Source organism: Rhinatrema bivittatum, chromosome 2, assembly GCF_901001135.1.
Source record: "Rhinatrema bivittatum chromosome 2, aRhiBiv1.1, whole genome shotgun sequence".
NCBI lineage: Eukaryota > Metazoa > Chordata > Amphibia > Gymnophiona > Rhinatrematidae > Rhinatrema > Rhinatrema bivittatum.
The window spans coordinates 502319013-502339023 of record NC_042616.1 but is presented as its reverse complement, the minus strand read 5'-3'; the positions used below and the strand labels follow the sequence as shown (position 1 = coordinate 502339023).

Here is a 20011-nt window from a genome sequence, read left to right as displayed (position 1 = left end):
GCTGCAGGGAAAAACTGAGCTCTCGCACAAGTGCTGATAAGAAATGCCAGGGCCTGGTATTGAAGAGAGAGGAATTGGAGCATAAGCAGCTCTGTGAAGAGGAAAGAGAAAGAAAGGAAAGCAAAGCCTGTGGTGAGAATAAGAGGGGAAGAAACATTTAGGAGATGAAATGGCATTCCTTAGCATTTTCTGGTACACACAAGTACCACCACCGAGGTGGGTCTAACACAGAAGCAGAATATAACAGCAGATGAAGACCACAAGGCCCATCTAGGTGGCCTATTTTCCCCACCCTGTTGTAACTGAACTTTAATTCCATTTTACTTTATTTTCCTAGCAAATAGGATGCTTTCTGCCTATCCTGTGCTTTCTTAAATTCTGATACTCTTTAGGCATCACCACTTCTACTTTCCTTACATTATTGCAGTAAAGTTCCTTTAAGCTTTATACCATAGCCTCTTGTTCCACTGAAAAATATTTGCTTATATTTTATATATACCTAGGGAAGACAATTTTCAAGTAGTTTTAGAAAATTGCCCACCCTGTGCCATTAATATATGTACTTTTATCTGCATTTTTGTGGAAGCGTTTCTGGAGTGCGCAAGGCCAGAGAAGGCAACAATGCACAGATTTGCATTTTCAAAACTATGTACGTTATTTTGGCCAAAAAGAGTATCAACAAAAAAAGGAGGTGCAAATCTCTGCATGTTAAAATTGGTACAATGCTCACAAGTAAAATGTTCCTATGAAATTAGTACCAAAATACTAAGGGCTTGATTTCAAAAAGATTTTAAGAGCTTAAAATTGGGCTTTACATGGGTAAATACACTTTACCCATGTCAGTGGGCTTTTGAAAATTGCTACAATATATGCCAATAAATTGTCCATAAGATATTCACATGTGAGTGCTCTTTACACAAATAAATGGCTTTTTAAAATTGTTACAAAAGTGTTTTACATTTACATGTGTAACTCCTTTTAAAATTACTCCATAGTTTTTACAACTGCTCCCTTAGGGCTGGATTTTCAAAAGGTTACGCTCGCCGGGTCTATTTTCAAAAGGCCTGGCGACGCGCGTGTAAGTCCCTGGGCTTTACAAAAGGGGCGGTCTGGGGGCGGGGCGGGGGCATGGCCAGAGGCCTCTGCACGGCCAAAACTGAAGTAAGTTAAAAAAACCCCCAAAAAACAAAGGTAGGGGGGGGGGGGGGGGGGGAAAGGGAGGGGGAGGTAGGGGAAGGGAAGGTGGGGTGGGGGGTAAGGAAGTTCCCTCCGAGGTTGCTCCGATTTCGGAGCGGCCTGGGAGGGAGCAGGGGAAGGCAGCGGGGCTTGGAGCGGGCTTGGCGCACTCAAGGTGCACAATTGTGCACCTCTTTGCATGCGCTGACCCTGGATGCCCATCACTTAACCAGTTTCTAGCGCACTTTACCATATTCTGATTTACCTCTACATTGCTTAGCTAATTTGTGAGTCTCCTTATGTGAAATGGTATCAAAGGCTTGACTGAGCTCTGAGTATAGCACATCCAGCATTCACCCGAGCTAGTTCTTTGGTCAACCAGTCCAAGAATTTATCAGATTTGTTAAAAATGATTTCCATCTGGAAAGGGCAAAATGACTTGGATCATGAAATCTGCTGGATTTGAGTTAAGCCACTATCTTTTCCTTTAGTTGTCATTCCATTAATTTACTCACCAGTGAAGTTAGACAGATTGGCTTGAGTTACTAGCCTCCTTCCTACTCTCATTTTTGTGAACTGGAATAATGTCTGCCCAGTTCCAGTACTCTGGAAACACTCCTGCCTCCATAAACTTGTAGAATACAATGCACTGGAGTCCCCAAATCTCTCTAAACTATCTTAATATCCCAATATCCACTTTCAGTTTTCTTAGTTCCATTCAAGCTCTATCATTTGTAAATGAAGTGGGGGTCATCCTCTCCGTTATTATATTCCTGACATTTATCTAGGGTCCTTCACCAACTCTTTCTTCAGTGAACACTCGTAATTATTTGGGGGCGATCACCTCCTGTTTTCTCCTACTTATGTAGTTGGTGGTAACTATCTGTAAAAAGGGTTTATAGTCAAGAAACAATCTTTAGCACCATTATATATACCAGAAAAAGACTGCTCTCCTTTCACTCCCTTTTGCCTGACATCCCCCGTCTATCTCCCTTTCCCGTCCCCCTCCCAATACTAATTGCATAATATCAGAGTGAGCAAAACATAAGGAAGTTTCCAGATATGGAGATGAGTCTTTTTACAGTAATTTTCAAATGCTTAGGAGGTAACTTTCAGAGGAGTTATGCACATAAACGTAACATACTATCATAGCATTTTTCAAGAGCCATTTACCCATGTTAAGTGCACTCACATGTAAATATCCTATGGACAATTCAATGGCATATATTGTAGCAATTTTCAATAGCCCACTTACATGCATAAAGTGCATTTAATCATGTAAAACCCAGTTTTAAGCATGTAAATCCTTTTGAAAATGACCCCCTTAGTCTGTATGGGCTCTGAACACCACTGCAAAAGTGCCCGAAAATGAACTTGACAACTGGTACCAATGGAAAACCACCTGTTCCACTTTCTTTTCTTTTTTGCTTTTTTAACAAAGACAGATGAACTTTGCTATGACTGCTTGATTCAGTGGTCTGGATATACAGAAAATTAAACTGATAACATAGCTAGTCTACTATTGATTGACTTTATCTGAATATTTGTAATGCAAATGAAAATTAAGTTTATGCAGATAAACAGATTTGCCAGGTATGGCTACATTCTCTCCTTTCCCCTTAAAATCAGAGTATGCAGAATCCTGTTCCTCCCAAATGATTGTTTTATTTTACCTGCATGCTTGTTTAATACATTTCATTTCTACTCACTTTTCAAAACAATATATTTGAACTAAAGCAGACCCCTATCTGTTATTCACTGAAACACTGGGCGAAGTCCCTGAAGGCCACTGTCATTGTTTACGTTAAGCACTGACAGATTCAAATGAATACAAATGGTAGATATTAAAATAGGGCAAATGAAGGTCATTTGCTATTCTCACCCTTGTCTGATCCAATGCAAAATTTACTGAAGAAGTTGAGTCCTGGTAAATGTAGCACCTGCTCAGGGTTGGTGTTAAATTTTAGCATACTAGAGGCCATGTCTTCAGGGCCTTCTTTATAAAAATAAACCAGCATGCACCCCCTCCCCACACACACACAATTCCCCAATCCATCTCTCCTACCCCTCTACAACCAAACGTGGCCAATGGAGCCTCCCCATTGCCTCTCAAGTCACCATCCCATGCTTCCCCTCACCCGACAACCAGAAATGTCCTCTGATCCCTCCTTCCCTTCTTTTGCCCAACAAGACAACCCAAAATGCCCTCTGATGCACCTCTTTCCTATCTCCCCCTTAAACATCATAGTGAGCCTCTAGTCCATCCTCAGTCCTCTAGACCCAAAACCCGTGCCCCCACCCCCTCCAAAGTCTTCACCTTGCTACAAAGTTAACATTGGCACCACCAATGCACACACTGGACTGGTCTTTGTGAGGGATTTAAATATTCAGAGTACATATCTGTTAAAAGGCCTACACTCCCTTTAGTGTATCCCTTTTATTGTGGGCACATTTTTGCATGGCACTAGCTTAGTGACATGGCTGCTAATGCCAGTTATAACAGGTGTGCTTACATTCTATTTTGTGTGCCCTCTAGTAACTCAGACCCAGAAAAAGTACTATTCTAAAGCAAAAGAGCTCTCAAAAGTGCCACATTGCCAGAAAGAATGACTATGATTTCTCCATCAACAAGCAGCGCTGAACTAATCATGCTAAAACACATCAAGGCTAATTCATCCTGCTGTCCATGGAGAACACCATTTAAGGTATGCAAACTTGTTTTGTTTGAACAACTGGATGATTTACATTAATACTGATTATTTTCAGTGTAATTCTGACAAACTAAAATTACACTGTATATGTACTCTATGCAGAGATATACGATGACAATCTTCTAGGCCTGCTGGCAATTTGTGGCCATTCTCTGCATTTGTTATAAACTGCAAATATTCACAAACTTTGCTACTCATGTCAACGGTGATGTTAACAGCTAACTACAAAATCCACAGATGTACTGAGTATGCACTGAAAATCACAACCTTAAAGGGTGTGTGTGTGTGTGTGGGGGGGGGGTATAACATATATTTCTGTATAAACCAATGGATAACAAAAGGTTTTGTTTCTGCAAAATATATTGTGCAGTTTTCTCTTTTGTATATGTGCATTATTTGTATTCAGAGCCTATCTTAGGATATTGATCAGGTATATTTAAATTTAGAGAATGAACAGCGAATTGTAGGCTTTGATTTCATTATACACAAGGTGGAAATATATTGCTCCAAGACCACAGTGACATGCATCTCCAAAAAAATGGATCCCCCTCCTCACAACTCAAACACATCAGGAGTCTAATTTCACAAGAGATATTTTTGTTCCAGGCATGAAATGTGAGGAGAAGAGCAGAGAATGGGGCCCTGAGGGATCCGTATCATACAAAATAATTTATGAGTAATTTAATATTGTAAATGTCTCCCTTTCGTGTATACATACCTGACACAAACATCTTACTTGATCAGTGTCAGCCACACAAAGTCTTTGTCTTGAATAACTTGTACTGACTTCCAAACACTGGAACAGGATATGCACAGGGAATCACTAAGCTTCTCAATCCTACTAGTGACACTGGAACAAAAGCATAGGCTATATTTTGCTTCAGCTGGCATACCAATTGTTTTGCAATGATTTCCCCTCCATGCGCATTCTACACAAAAGTAGTACTGAGCACAAGAAAAGGACTTTCATGGGCTGAACACACAGCTAAGGAGCTGCCCTATATCCTCACCAAGCTCAGGCAGCATCTTAAAATGAAGCAGTGCAGTTAGTCACATGCTGATGTAGGTTATATTCAGCACTCCCAGAGGTATTACCCAGCCACAACACAGGAATGAAACCAGGAAGCTGACAATCTTGCTAGTGTACTTTAATTCCTCGGAAACATGTTCACAGCACTCATATGTTACTACAATATTTCAAACCATCAAACTATCCAAATTTAAAAAAAGCAAAAACACCAACAAAAGAACTTTGAATTTTGGCACATGTAACACTGTTTAAGAAATGTCCCTGTAATTCCTTGTGTGCTGCTGAGAACTGTGGACACTGGTGCAAAAGGTGAACCTGACTGATTGACCTGGACGGTACTCTGTCTCGCAGCTTTGCAAAAAAACCCTGCAACCCACGGAATTGCCCCTTTCTGGCAGCCGAGGCACGTGAGGTGCAGTGCAACACAGCAATGCAACAGCTCCAATGCCAAAGAGCGTTACGGGCCGGGGCTGTAATCCTGAAGTGCAAGGCAAGTGTGAAATTCTGCTTCTTCCAAAGAAACCTTAACCTACTAACTGCTGAAACCTCACTCGGGAGAGCTCTGCTCCTCGCGGGAGCTTTCCTGTGGCCAAAGAAAGCATCTCTGGAACTGTCAGAGCGTGGCCAACATCCTTGAAAATGAGATGATAATTGTGAACACTGTCTGTCCAATGCCAAACACTAGTGCTTCCAAAGGGGCCATGTTCTTTCCGGCTACTCTGTAAATACCTGCAACTGCTGCACCTGCAATCAAAAGTCAACAAAACAAGAGAGGAAAGAGAAAAGAAACTTCATTACTGAGCTGACCACCAGGACTGCGAACGGTTTTCACAAACGTGCCTATTAAGACAATGGTTTATTGTTCCTTAACATCTTTTTTTATAATTAGAAACAGTTTTACTGTTTTATGCAATGCACAAGACAAGTATGGTCTGCTACCATTAATAGATTTCAGTAATAAAGGCAAGTATAAATAAGGATACAAGAGATTAGGAAAATGGCACAACACAAAGTAAATTATTTAGACAATTAGTCTCTCATGCTAATTCTACTGCATTGATGAAAAGGCACTTAGAGGGTAATTTTAAAACTCTCTGTATGGGAGAAGTACCTTAAAAATCAATTCAACATGATCATGTTTTATTTAAATGCCCGCCTCAGGGAATTGCTTACTTCAAAAAATATACTAAAAGACAAATACAAATATTTATAGTCAAATGGAAGAGCAAATACTTGCTAAGCAGTTTCTCACTTGCACAATACACAGCAGACAACTACCATTTGACGAAGAATATTTTGAACATTTGTGAATACAGCAGCATCTCTTATGTATGATCTTAAGAACATAAGACTTGCCATACTGAGTTAGATAAAGGGTCCATCAAGCCCAGTATCCTGTTTCCAACAGTGGCCAAGCCAGTTCACAAGTACCTGGCAGGATCCCAATGGCTAAATAGATTCCAAGCTGCATATCCTAAGAATAAGCAGTGGATTTCTGCAACACTTCCTTAATGGTTAATGGACTTTTCCTCCAGGAACTTGTCCAAACCTTTTTTAAATGTAGCTACACTAATAGCTTTCATTACATCCTCTGGCAATGAATTCCAGAGCTTAACTAAGCATTGAATAAAAAAATATTTTCTCTTATTAGTTTGAAATGCATCACCTAGAACTTCATTGTGTCCCCTGGTCTTTGTACTTTTTGAAAGAGTAAACAACTGATTGTTTACTCGTTCCAGGCCACTCATTTTGTAAACCTCTTATCATCTCCCCTCAGCTATCTATTCTCGAAGCTGGAGTCCTAATCTCTTTAGCCTTTCCTCATAGGTGAATTGTTCCATCCCCTTTATCATTTTAGTCACCCTTCTCTGTACCTTTTCTAATTCTGCTATATCTTTTTTGAGATATGATGACCAGAACTGTACAATATTCAAGATGAGGTTGCACTATGGAGCTATACAGAGGCATTATTCTCCACTCCTTTCCTAATAATCCATAGCATTCTATTTGCTTGCTTGGCTATTGCTGCACTCTGAGCAGAAGATGTCAACGTATAATCAACAATGACACCTAGATCCTTTTCCTGCATGGAGACTCCTACTGTGAAACCTTGCATTGTGTAGCTATAATTTGGGTTACTCTTCCCTAAGTACATCACTTTGCACTTGTCCACATTAAATTTCATTTGCCATTTGCATACCCAGTCTCCCAGTTTTGCAAGGTCCTCCTGCAATTTCTTACAATTCTCTTGTGATTTAACAACTTTGAATAATTTTGAGTCATTAGCAAATTTGATCACCTCACTTATTTCCATTTCCAGGTCATTTATAGATAAGTAAATAAGGTAAGATATGCCATACTTGGTCAGACCAAGGGTCCATCAAGCCCAGCATCCTGTTTCCAACAGTGGCCAATCCAAGTCACAAGTACTTGGCAAGTACCCAATCATTAAATAAATCTCAAGCTACTATTGCTATCTAATTAATAGCAGTTTATGGACTTCTCTAGGAACTTATCCAAACTTTTTTATACCCAGTTATACCCACTTATACCCAGTGGGGCGGATTTTAAAAGAAGCGCGAATAGCCTACTTTTGTTTGCGCTCCAGGCGCAAACAAAAGTACGCTGGATTTTAGTAGATATGCGCGGAGCCGCCCGTATCTGCTAAAATGGGTGGATTTTCAGAGCCCTGCTCGCCTAAATCCGCCCAAAACCGGGCGGATTTAGGCGAGCAGGGCCCTGCGCGCCGGTAAGCCTATTTTACATAGGCCTACCGGCGCGCGTAGAGTCCCGGGACTCGCGTAAGTCCCGGGGTTTTCGGAGAGGGCGTGTCGGGGGCGGGCGCGAACCGCGCGGCGTTTTCGGGGCGTGTCGGGAGCGGTCCGGGGGCGGGTCCGGGGGCGTGGCTATGGCCCGGGGCGGCCCAGGGGTGTGGCCGCGCCCTCCGGACCCGCCCCCAGGTCGCGTCCCGGCGCGCCGGAGGCCCGCTGACGCGCGGGGATTTACGCCTCCCTCTGGGAGGCGTAAATCCCCCGACAAAGGTAAGGGGGGGTTTAGACAGGGCCGGGCGGGTGGGTTAGGTAGGGGAAGGGAGGGGAAGGTGAGGGGAGGGCAAAGGAAAGTTCCCTCCGAGGCCGCTCCGATTTCGGAGCGGCCTGGGAGGGAACGGGGGTAGGCTGCGCGGCTCGGCGCGCGCCGGCTATACAAAATCCATAGCCTTGCGCACGCCGATCCAGGTTTTTAGCAGATACGCGCGGCTCCGCGCGTATCTACTAAAATCCAGCGTACTTTTGTTTGCGCCTGGAGCGCAAACAAAAGTAGGCTATTCGCGCTCCTTTTAAAATCCGCCCCAAAACCTGGATCGGCGCGCGCAAGGCTATGGATTTTGTATAGCCGGCGCGCGCCGAGCCGCGCAGCCTACCCCCGTTCCCTCCAAGGCCGCTCCGAAATCGGAGCAGCCTCGGAGGGAACTTTCCTTTGCCCTCCCCTCACCTTCCCCTCCCTTCCCCTACCTAACCCACCCGCCCGGCCCTGTCTAAACCCCCCCCTTACCTTTGTCGGGGGATTTACGCCTCCCGGAGGGAGACGTAAATTCCCGCACGCCAGCGGGCCTCTTGCGCGCCGGGCCGCGACCTGGGGGCGGGTACGGAGGGCGCGGCCACGCCCCCGGACCGCCCCGGGCCGTAGCCACGCCCCCGTACCCGCCCCCAAAACGCTTGCCGACACGCCCCCGAAACGCCGCGACGACCGGGCCCGCCCCCCCGACACGCCCCCTCGGAGAACCCGGGACTTACGCGAGTCCCGGGCTCTGCGCGCACCGGTAGGCCTATGTAAAATAGGCTTCCCGGCGCGCAGGGCCCTGCTCGCCTAAATCCGCCCGGTTTTGGGCGGATTTAGGCGAGCAGGGCTCTGAAAATCCGCCCCAGTGTTTATTAAAAAGCAGTGGTCCCAGAACAGATCACTGAGCCACCACACTATTCTCCTTTGTCCATTGGGAAAATGTACCATTTAGCCCTACTCTCTCTTTTTCTAACTTTTAACCAATTGGCAATCCATAATAGGATACTACCCCCTATCCCATGACATTTTAATTTTCTAAGAAGAACTCAGGAGGGACTTTGTCAAATGCTTTCTGAAAATCCAGATACTCTGTATCAACTGGCTCACCTTTATTCATATGTAGCAAATTGGTGAGGCAAGACTTCCCTTAGCTAAATCCATGTTGGCTTTGTCTCATTAAACTATGCCTATCTATATGTTCAGTAATTTTGTGCTTTATGATAGTTTCTAACATTTTGCTTGGCACAGAAGTCAGATTCAATGGTCTGTAATTTCCTGGATCATCCCTTCATCCCTTTTTAAAAATTGTTGATCCACTGGCAACTCTCCAGTCTTCAGGAACCATAGATAATGTTAACGATAGTTTACAAATTTCCAACAGCAGATCCACAATTTCACTTCTCAGTTCTTTCAACACCCTGGGATGTATACCATCTGGTCCAGGTGATTTGCTACTCTTTAGTTTGTCAATTTGCACTAGTACATCTTCAAGGTTCACTGACAATTTGTTTCATTTCCTCTGAAACATCACCTTTGAATATTATTTCTGGCATGGGTATCTCTCTCTTACATCTTCCTTGGTGAATACCAAAGCAATGAACTAAATTAGTCATCTTAAGTGCCCATTTACCCCTTGATCATCTAATGGTCCATCTGACTCCCTCATAGCCTTTTTACTGTGCTACTGAGAAGCCACTTAGCAAATATTTGCTCAAGCTATTTACAATGATATTTTACATTTTTTTTTAATTTTTACATATTTTTAATTATCAACTGTACCTGAATTTTTAACTTGCTTTGAGCTCAGATCTTTAAAGGCACATATTTAAATCTAATATCAAAATCTGCAATCCGCTGAAGCAGGGATTTAGACAAAACATGGTCATGTTAGATTGATTTTAAGGTACCTTCTGAGACATTTTGAGCCCTACTTTCAAAATAAGTTTGCAGTAGAAAATCTGCATTTGTAAGTGGATGTATGGAGATTATGCAACTATTTTATAAACTGTGTGGCAGGTGCTGCACAGTTTATAAAATACCGCATATATCTGTCCCAAAAGTATGTGCATATGTTATAGTAAACACATATATTTCCAGTGGCAGCAAACACTTTATCTATCTATTTTATAAACATACGGGTATATATTTTAGGCATGTAAAAATATTTAACATGACTGCTTAGTAACCCTGATTTAAACATAGAGGCGGGTATTTTATAAAGTATGCATGTATACCATTCTTAAAATACTTACTTGTGCCTGTACTTGGACTTACCAGTTTGCTGTTACCTCCCCCAGTTCACCCAGTCCTTCTCCATTTCACCTAGATCCTCTAGCACTTCACCCTGAACTCTTACAAGCTCATTCAGACTTCCCACCCAAAAAGTGCAGTCAAAAGACCAGCTCGATTTCAACTGCACAAAACCATTAGCTGGTGTAAAAATGTTAATGTATGCGTGAATACCTCTCACAAAATAGCAACTTGCATGTGTACTTCTGAACCTCGCTCCACAAAGCCCCTAGACACCCTTTATTCCCTCGGCAAAATGCATGCACCATACTGCAAATACGTGCATACTCTCAAGGTTTATAACATAGCACAAACAGTGGCTTGCAAAAGTATTCCACCCCCTAAAAAGTCAGCAGATTTGTGTGGATTACAAATGACACTTACACAGATTGTTCCAGACAGTATATTTATTGCAGACCAATATGCTCTTAGGAATCGAATTTAAGACCCGCACTCTGTTCCTGGCACGTGCATGTTACGAAATACAATATCCGCACACACATGCGTGGCGGATTTTAACATCCGTGCGGGCATATGCAGGCGGATGGCCTCCTCCACGCATTTGCAGTCGGGACGGCAGTATAAGGGGTTACTCTCTCTGTTGCAGCTGGCAGCGAGGGAGCACCACAGTCGCCTGGGGAAACCACTCTGCGTCCCCCAGATCAGCATTTCCCGCCGGCTCCGATCACCAGCGTCCCTCCCCTGGAGCTTGTGGCCCTCGATGATGTTGTTACCGGAGCGACTGTGACGGGGGGGGGGGGGGGGGTGGTTTCAGAGTGGTGGAGTGCAGCCCACCTTCCACTCCTCTCCCGGAAGACTGGAGACAGTTTTGCCTCTTCAAGTTTTTTCTTCGCCAATTTTTTCTCCTTCTGGTAAAGAAGTAGAGGTGTTGGAAGGAAGATCAATGGCAACGACACTGGGACTGTTGAGGGAGGCACAAGCTGGAATGGGTGGTGAGCGTATTTAGCCCCCACCTAAACCGGATATAATAACTTTAGAAACGTTATGGGATTTGATAGTGAGCGTTGGAAGCTCAATGAAGGCATGCCAGGGAGAAATTGAGAAACTAAACACCAAAGTTGATGCTCAAAACGCTTTCTTTGACACTTAATTTCAAGAGTTAAGAAGCCAAATGTCAGTTACTCAACAGACATTGGCACAAACCCAGGCAAATAATTTCAAACTTATAAAAGACTTTGGAACATGTTCCTGGAGACCAGAGTATTTAGAGAACCAATCTAGGCATTTGAATCTGCAGTTTGTTAACTTCCCCAGGATACTGGGTGAAGGAATATATACTACTCTGAAAACTTATTTCCATCAGATTCTTGGCTTTGATCTAGAAAAAACACCTGCCATAAATAAGGCCTATTTCCTTCCTAACCCTAGCAGAGAAATACCTAGAGGAGGTCAAACAGAAGGCATTGATAATCTAACACAATTTCTTGAAGATTTGTCCGAAGTGGTTTTGAGATGGCCACTTTGCTTGTCTCATATATAATGGAATATGAATTGAATGATACAATGAGATATTTTAAAAACATATCCTCAGTATTTTATGGACAAGCTATTTGAATATTTCCTGACTTTGCTAGGGCGACACAGGTTAGAAGGTGTGATTTCCTATCTTTAAGGGCTCAAGTAACTACATTGGGATATTCTTTTATACTTAGATATCCCTGTAAGTGTGTGATAAGAGGCTAAAATGAGTGTTACATTTTCTTTTTCCAGGAGCAATTAAAGTCCTTCCTGAACTCCAGGAGTGGAAATATAACATCTTCTAGGCAAGAGCGATCCCAGAAATGATCTATTAAAGGACATTTCTATCATCTTGATATATGAAGATTTTGGTTCAGGCCTTTGGCTCACTCAGCTTGTCCCAGAGTCCTTTGCTGTCTGCCTTAACTGAACATGCTGGTATACAGTGAACCTTTCACTGACCTCAGACTCAAGAATTTGGAAGATATCTGGAAGACCTGTAGGCTCTGCAAAGCCTATAATTAAAGGCCAGGAGGTTATCGATGGCAGATGGCTGAAACTGCATTATTTTGCTTATCTGGATGCAAGAGATTCCAACTGAAATCAGAGTTTCTCCCTGCCCCTTGGAGATGAAGTGATTGATCTATCAACAGAATAAAGAAGTTCATAAGAAACAGAGCACATCAAAGCAATGCTAAACAAAGGAACTTTTAAGGTGGGAGGAGATTTCTCAGGCTAGAGAAGGTCAGCTTATTACACTGTCATATTGCATAAGTGATCCTCGTCACAAGCATTTTCTATGCATGATTTGAAACTATATAATACAGCTTTCACAAGAGACTGTAAGACACAGTAATGCCCTGCCTATATTGAAGGACTGGCATCTGTGCCTTCCAAGGATATGTAATATTAAATTTATATTTGCCTCAATTAAATTCCTTGTGGTATCCTTGTATATCTGCAGAGAAGCGCCTCTGTACAAAGTCAGATAATATATACAGTCTGCATTAAGCCAATTTCAGTTATCATGTAATGTTACCTTTGGTCTCCCCTGAGTTACAGGCCCCTCTCATTGTTATTTCCTTTTAGAGAATGATGACAAATTTAGTTAATTATTACAATATATGTATTTGTTTAGTGCTATTGTCATATTATGAATTATATGAGATTTGTTATCATCATTCTATTTACAGATGTAAGATGTTATTGTCTTGCTTAATTGAATTGAAAATAATAAAAATAAAAAAAAGGTTAGTCTATGTTACATGTTATGTTGCTTATGGCTGTCAAAAATATGACATGAATTTTAAAAATCATAAAAAATACTGTCCAACAAGAAAATATATGTATGCGAGATTATGTTTTAAAATTTCACAATTATTGTAACACAAAATTGGCTGTTTCTCAAAAACTTTATGTGATGTGCAAATTTCGAAGTAATATCTGTAATCAGAATCAAAAAAATCTATTTGGAACACCAAAATGCCTGAAGGAAACAAAAACTTTGTTTATCAGTGTTACCAGAGTTCGGATGGGTGAATCTGTGACACTTGTTACCTGTAGTATGAATAGTAAGTGAGTAGTTCATTTTGGTGGGATGTAGGGTGATCAGTTGTCCAGCTCTGGATTGGACAGACTGGTTTTCAACCAAATTGTACAGTGTCTGGTTACAAAGATAACCAGACATTGTAATGTCTGGTTAAGGTCAGGTCCCCCAGTGGCCCACAATTTTGTGGCTGCAGTAAGGGCTGCAGGATTTGGACCTTGCTGCGGATTTGCCCAAGCCTGGCCAAATTGTCATGGGAGACTAGGGACCTTTTAAAAAATATGTATTGGTGTTAGTGGGATGGCAGCACATTGCTCTTCTCGTACCCACGTGCCCCAGAAAAGAATCATTGGTGGCAGTGTGAGAGGCGCAACCACACCCTCAGGATCCCCTCATTCACCCACTCATGCAGTCAAACAGGAGGGGGAGATGGCCAGGCTTGCAGAGCCTCTGGCATTTCTTCTTCTCCTCCATTGCTGGGTCCAAGCATTGCATTTTGAGTCACATCTCCTTCTCCCTCTCTCTCTGACCTCCTTTAACCCTCCTGCCCAATATTTTTTCTTCATTTACCTCCTCTGTGATCTCCTCTCTTCCTATTCCCGATCTCTTACCCTCCTTCCTCGCCAGCAGTGCTGGCAGTGCTGTTTGATATGGAAGATTTACTATACTGTAATTGTAATTTAGTTACTGCCTGCACGGCCTCTCAGTTCACGACAGGATCTAAAAGATATGCAAATTTATGCAAATGAGGGGGACAGAGTGTACACATTCCCCCCCCTCCGCCAGTCCTCAGTGTCCAGTTCAGGTCTGTTGAAAAGTTGGCAACCCTATTGGGAGGGAGGAAGCCTGGTAAACCTTCCATATGGAAAATTGTAATAATCTACTCTCAAAATATACCTAAAAGCACACCTCTTAAATGTTATTACCACAAAATATTTTTGATCCAATACCAAAGCCTCTGTGCTGGTGGGTATGTCTTGCATTTAATAGAATTAATTATACAACCAGAAAATCAAAATTAGCCAAACAAAATTCAAGTTTTCCCAACATGTAAATTCTATGTGGGAGATAGGTCCAGCTCATAGACTTTGATCTGTGTCCCAGTATATTAATATTCTCTATCAGGCAATAAAAGTTTCCAACCTTTGATGTCTTTGGCTTGATTTTCCGGCTGATTGTGTCTCTTTTGTTTTTCATTCTGTTCCTTTTTTATTTTCCCTCTCTGTCTGGTGTCCTATTTCTTTGTCTCTTTCTTTGAGTAGATATTTTAATACTTTCTCTTCCCTTGATGGTCTCCTTTCCTATTCATTCTCCTCCATTCCTCATTCTCTTTTTCCTCCATTATTTCCCAGAATTCCTCCACCCCAAACTCCAGGGTCCTTCTCTCTCACTCATATCCCCTTTCTCTCCCTATTCCTGAGTTATTTCTGCATCTCTATCTTCCCAGTACCTGATTCTCTTTCTTATTATCTATCCTGGGTCGCTTTCCCCCTCTCCATCACCCTGCTTCTTATCCAAGGCCCTTTCTCTTTTCTTCCTTTGCCTCAGTCCCTGGTCCTTCCATCTCTCTCTTTTCTCCTGCCCCATGATTTTTCACCTTCTCCTTCATAATCCTCTCTCTCTTTCCCCTTCCGCCCCCATTCTCCCTTTTTCCTCCCCTAGTATGGCCCAGCTTGTCCTTCCAATCTTCACCTACCACCTACTCCCCAGCAAGAGCAGCAGTACTAATACTGTGTCAGCATCCTGTGCCTCCTCCCCCAAGCATTTACATACTCCTAACCTCCTTTAACATTCACCACATTTTGCACTACTTTCTCCCCCAAGCATTCACCCCTTCCTTCCCTTCCCACAAATCATTCTCACCTGGCTGCATCCCTACTCTGCTGTCATCTGATTCTCAGGTCCCTGCAGCATGGACATCCAAGGTCTGGAGCAGAGACTCTCCAAGTAAAGGCAGCTCAGCAGAAAAGAGCCCTGTATTCCAGGAAGCAGGTAGGGATGGGGAACGGACCAGAGGGGAGGGGCTGAAGGATGCAGAGGCTCTTCCCTGCCTTTCACTGTTGCTGTTTGAGCTCCTTGCTCCTGCCCCTCCCCTCTGGTCTTCCTCAGTGCTGTCTAGTTGCCGTGAAGATAGGAGGGAGGGGCTGAAACAGGAAGAGATTTGGGGCATCGTCCAATAATATTCAGGGAGGAGGATTGTGCCGAGGCTGTCAGCACTAGCACAGCAAGAACTTTCCCAGGCACACTGGCTGAGAAGCCCTGAGCTACATAACCCAGAAGAGATTTTACTGAAAACCTTTTCTTAATACAAATACATATATGCAAATGTAGACAATAGAGCATCATTTATCTACCCTGATCCATTAACCAGGAAAATTGCATGGCTTTATATACTCCATTATCTGGAAAAACTTCCACTATCAGAAATTCTTTTTTCAGAAAATACCCATTCTATGGAACTTCAATTATCCAGAAAAATTAATTATTCAGGATGGCCTCGGTTTTTATTCTGGATAAACAGTGCTACACTCTATATATAAATATATATATTTTTTTTTATTTGTTACCTGCACATATGCATGGTTCAAGGCAAGGTACAGGGTAAAACATATATAATATAAACCAGTAATAAAATAAAAAGCGAAAAAAGGAATAAATAAATAAAAGTTAACTAAATACCATGCTCCTCAACCAAAATCTGCTTCATGAGAACATTGACAAAATATTTATATTTAAGATGACAAACTAATTATAAAATTAAGGAATGGAAATTTCCATTGGGCTAATTTTCTGCAGTTCAGCTTCCATTGGAATTCTATAGTTAATTATAAACTTGAAAGTCTTGTTGGAATAAATAAGTTTTCAAATGTTTAAGCAATTGGGTGCATACCATTTCTTGTAAATGTTCAGGCAAAGAGTTCCAGAATACAAGGCCAGCAAATTGAAAAGCTCTTTCCCTGGTTTCTGCTAGGTGCGTCAGTTGTAGAGGTGAAATATCTAAGAGGGCTTTGTGAGCTGATCTAAGAAGGCACAATGGATTATGAATCTGAGGAATTGAGCATACCCACGATGGAGAGGTGTCACTCACCAATTCATGAATCAATAGAATTAGTTTATATTTAACCTACCAATGAATTGGAAACTGGTGAAGGGAAAATAAAACAGGTGTTATATGCTTTAATCGCTTTGTCCTGGCAAGAATTCATACTTCAGAATTTTGCACAAGTTGTAACGACCTTAACACGTTTGCTTAGAAGCCCTATATAGAGAGAATTACTGTAACCCAGATCTGTCAAAATCAGGCCTGGAGATATGTATGATAAAATGATATAGGAAGTAATAGCTTTAGTTGACAAATGATACATAATTTGTAGAGAAATGATTTCACTACAGCTTTGACCTGCGCTCACAAGGACAATTCAGAGTCTAAAATGAACCCTAAATCTCGCATCTGATGTGCTATGGGTATATTATGGCAGTCATAATAAAAAATGGTAGGGTCCAACTCATAATGAACACATCTCAGAATAATTACCTCGGTTTTCTCAAGATTAAGAGTAAGTCTATTGTGAAAAAGCCATGCTTTTATTGCTGACAAGACAGATTGAGACTAAGCCAAATGTTTGCATCTAAGATGACTTATGAGTTACAAAGAACTGAATATTATTGGCATAGAGGCAATAACCAACCTCCAGGTCAGATAACAGCTTGAAGATGGAGATCATACATATACATTAACTAAAGCGAACAACCCTTGTGGTACTGTAACAAATGGATGCTATGAGAAAGCAGATGCTCCAATTTATACTTGAAAAGAGCACTCAATAATAAATGATGAAAACCAATTGAAAACAGTGCCAGAAATACCAATGTCTTTCAGACAAGGTAACAACAGACTATGGCTAAGAGTGTCAAGTGCCGCTGATCTGTCTACGAACTAATATATAACAGTGCCTACTGTCAAAACCATGGTGAAATGAATCAAGACATGACCATAGTAAAGTCTCTGTACTGTAGGTTTTACGAAGTCCAAATTTGGTAATGATTAAGCACTGTGTCATTATCCATAAACTCATTTAGTTGCTGTAGCAGGAAGAGATGACATAGGACAATAATTTCAAAAACTTGCAGCATCAAGTGTAGGCTTTTTTAAATATTGGCCGGACTGTGGCAAGCTTAAGACTGGATAGTAGCTTACCTCCAGCCAGAGATAAATTGGCAATTTTTTAAAATTGGACTGCTGATGTCTACATGGTCACACATAGATTTAACGGACTAGACAGTGAATTTAATCTAGCTATAATATTTGTGATCTGTTATCTAGATAGAGATGAAAAATGGTCCTATTAAAAGACAGAGCCAGAAGTGATCAGTTTCTATGAATATCTAATGCAGATTTTTTTTATTTTGTCAGTAAAAAAAAAAATAGCAGAATCCTCACAATTTGTTGGACACAGTCAAATTGTTCCCCCTAATATTGGCTGTTGGATCGTAAGTCAGATATTTTAGTTTGAAGAATTGTTCCCAGCCATCAGCATTTTAATAATTGTGCTTAGCACTATCAGATACAGTTCTGTATTTTCCCAGTTGTAAATTATTTACTTCAGGTCCTGCAAAGATTTGGTTTTCCACCATTGTCACTCCATCTAAGCCTTTGGCTCTGTCCATGTAGTGAAGCAGAGAACTGGGCTACATTTTTGCGACGTTGGGGCCAATTTGCTACCACATTTTGTACTATGGTGTGCCAAAGATTTGTGGCAATCACTGAATTGATAAGGTCCAAACCAGCAAAGGGCGGGAGCAATTCATCATGCAAATGGACAATATCAGAATGTCCCCTTTTAATTGGAGATGGATTATTTGATTGAGGCATATCAACATTTGTTATTAAACTACAAAGAAAGCAAATTAACCGATGGTTAGGCCATGGAAATGACGTCACAGAAAAAGATGATAGCTTGAAAGAAACTGATTGTAGATTCAAGATAATTATGCCCAATGTATGACCAAATTTATGAATTGGTTCAGTGATAACTTGACTCCATCCCAATATCTCCATATCATCTAGAAATTCCTTGCACTGAGGCGATTGTGGCTTTTCATCCACATGCAGACTAAAATCACCAAGTGTAATTCTTGAAATTGTGGTTGATACCTGAGACCATTCAAAATCGGCTTTAGGAGAGTAATTATGTGTGAGAAAACCTTATGGACAATATACAATAAATATATTTAGACTTGTAGATATTAAAAGTAACATTTCATAGGGCGGCATAGCTCTAATGTCAACATTAGGTCATCAATCTGGTTTTCTTAAATCCTACTAAAAGACCCCCTCCTCATTTTTTTTTAAATTCGAGGTTGAGACATAATGCAATAATCAGCTGGACAGCTTTGATTCAATATAACAGAAATTGTTTAATGCAACCAGGAATTAGGAATACACAAATATCAGATTTCTGCTTGTCCATCAGTGAAATTTTTTTTAACCTACTGATCTAGTATTTAAAAGCACAGTTGAAAGCATGATCACAGCAATCACTCTTCTACTATGAGTAATAGTTACCGTTGTTAAAATACCTAGGTTACACATAGTGAAATGGTGTCTTTTAGAACAAATGCTACCATATATGCCTTGACTCATAATGAGCTTGGCAGTTCCCTCCTGCTCCTTTAGCTCATCAGAACTGGTCTCTATTATAGTGCCATGTACCTTGATGTGGAATTACCCAGGGAGTTTTTTGCTATTTTATATCTCCTCCTATTTACTGTAGACCAGCCATTGCAGAAACAGAATACATAAATGCAGGCCCTGAATATGACCAATAGATGTTAGCAATGAGCAATGATTAAGATTCTCTCTGTGGAGATTATGAATGCTGCCTCTACAGCATCCCAAGCAGCAGCATCCAATCCAATCAAAGTCCTCAGCTAGAATAGTGATGGGCCTATCTTACAAATATTGATAAATTTAATATTGTGGTAAAGTGAGAGGAAAGCCAGAATCTTTCACAAGCCTGGCATTATGGGCAAGCACTGGAGGGGAACTTTCTCCCCTAATTTCAATCCCATGCCTGTACCTCGATTCCTGGTACCAATTCCACACTTCCCGCTTAGGTCATCTCTCAAGTATGAAGTGCTATCATCTGCCTGCTACCCCTGGTGGCTAGCAGGGGTTTTGAGGACTAAGGCTCAGGGATAGGGGTAGAGAAGAATCAGGATGTGAAGAGAGCGAACTGGGAGCAGAAGCAGAAAGGAGATAAAACATGAGAGGGAGAAAAGGACAAAGGACTGAAGGAGAGGAGAGAAGACCTGTGGAGAGGGTGAAGGAGGGAAGACAGGAGCAGGCAGAAAAAGAATGGGTCTGGTTGGGAGGGGTTCTTCTTTGACTGCTGTGGATGCAGGAAGAGGAAAGGAATCTTGTGAGTACTGAGTATGAAAATCTTTCCTATCCTAACTGGACATAATCGCCACCAGCCAGCTAAGTCTTCTCCCCAATCCAAACATGCCTCCAGGGCTGTCCATTTTTTACTGACTAAATTTAGCCATCTATTGGATCTAAATAGATAAATTTAGCCATTCAGCCCTAGTCAATTTTCAAAGGGTCAGATCTGGCCCCCTAACTCCCAAAGTTACGCAATTAGACCCTTTGAAAATCGGGACCCTTTGAAAATCAGCTCTTTATGTGTTATTGTTTATTTCAATTCAAAGTTTGATCTC

At 41.6% G+C, this 20011-nt stretch overlaps 1 protein-coding gene across 1 annotated transcript in view; it reads right to left on the bottom strand.

The window, feature by feature from the left end:
- Nucleotides 1-5014: 5014 nt before the first annotated feature.
- TMEM170B (transmembrane protein 170B) overlaps nt 5015-20011 on the bottom strand; it is a 74563-nt gene continuing 59566 nt past the window's right edge. Inside the window, exon 3 of the mRNA XM_029590664.1 lies at nt 5015-5661. Coding sequence (XP_029446524.1) covers nt 5531-5661 — 131 coding nt within the window. The 3' untranslated portion in view covers nt 5015-5530. The remainder of the gene's footprint in view (nt 5662-20011) is intronic.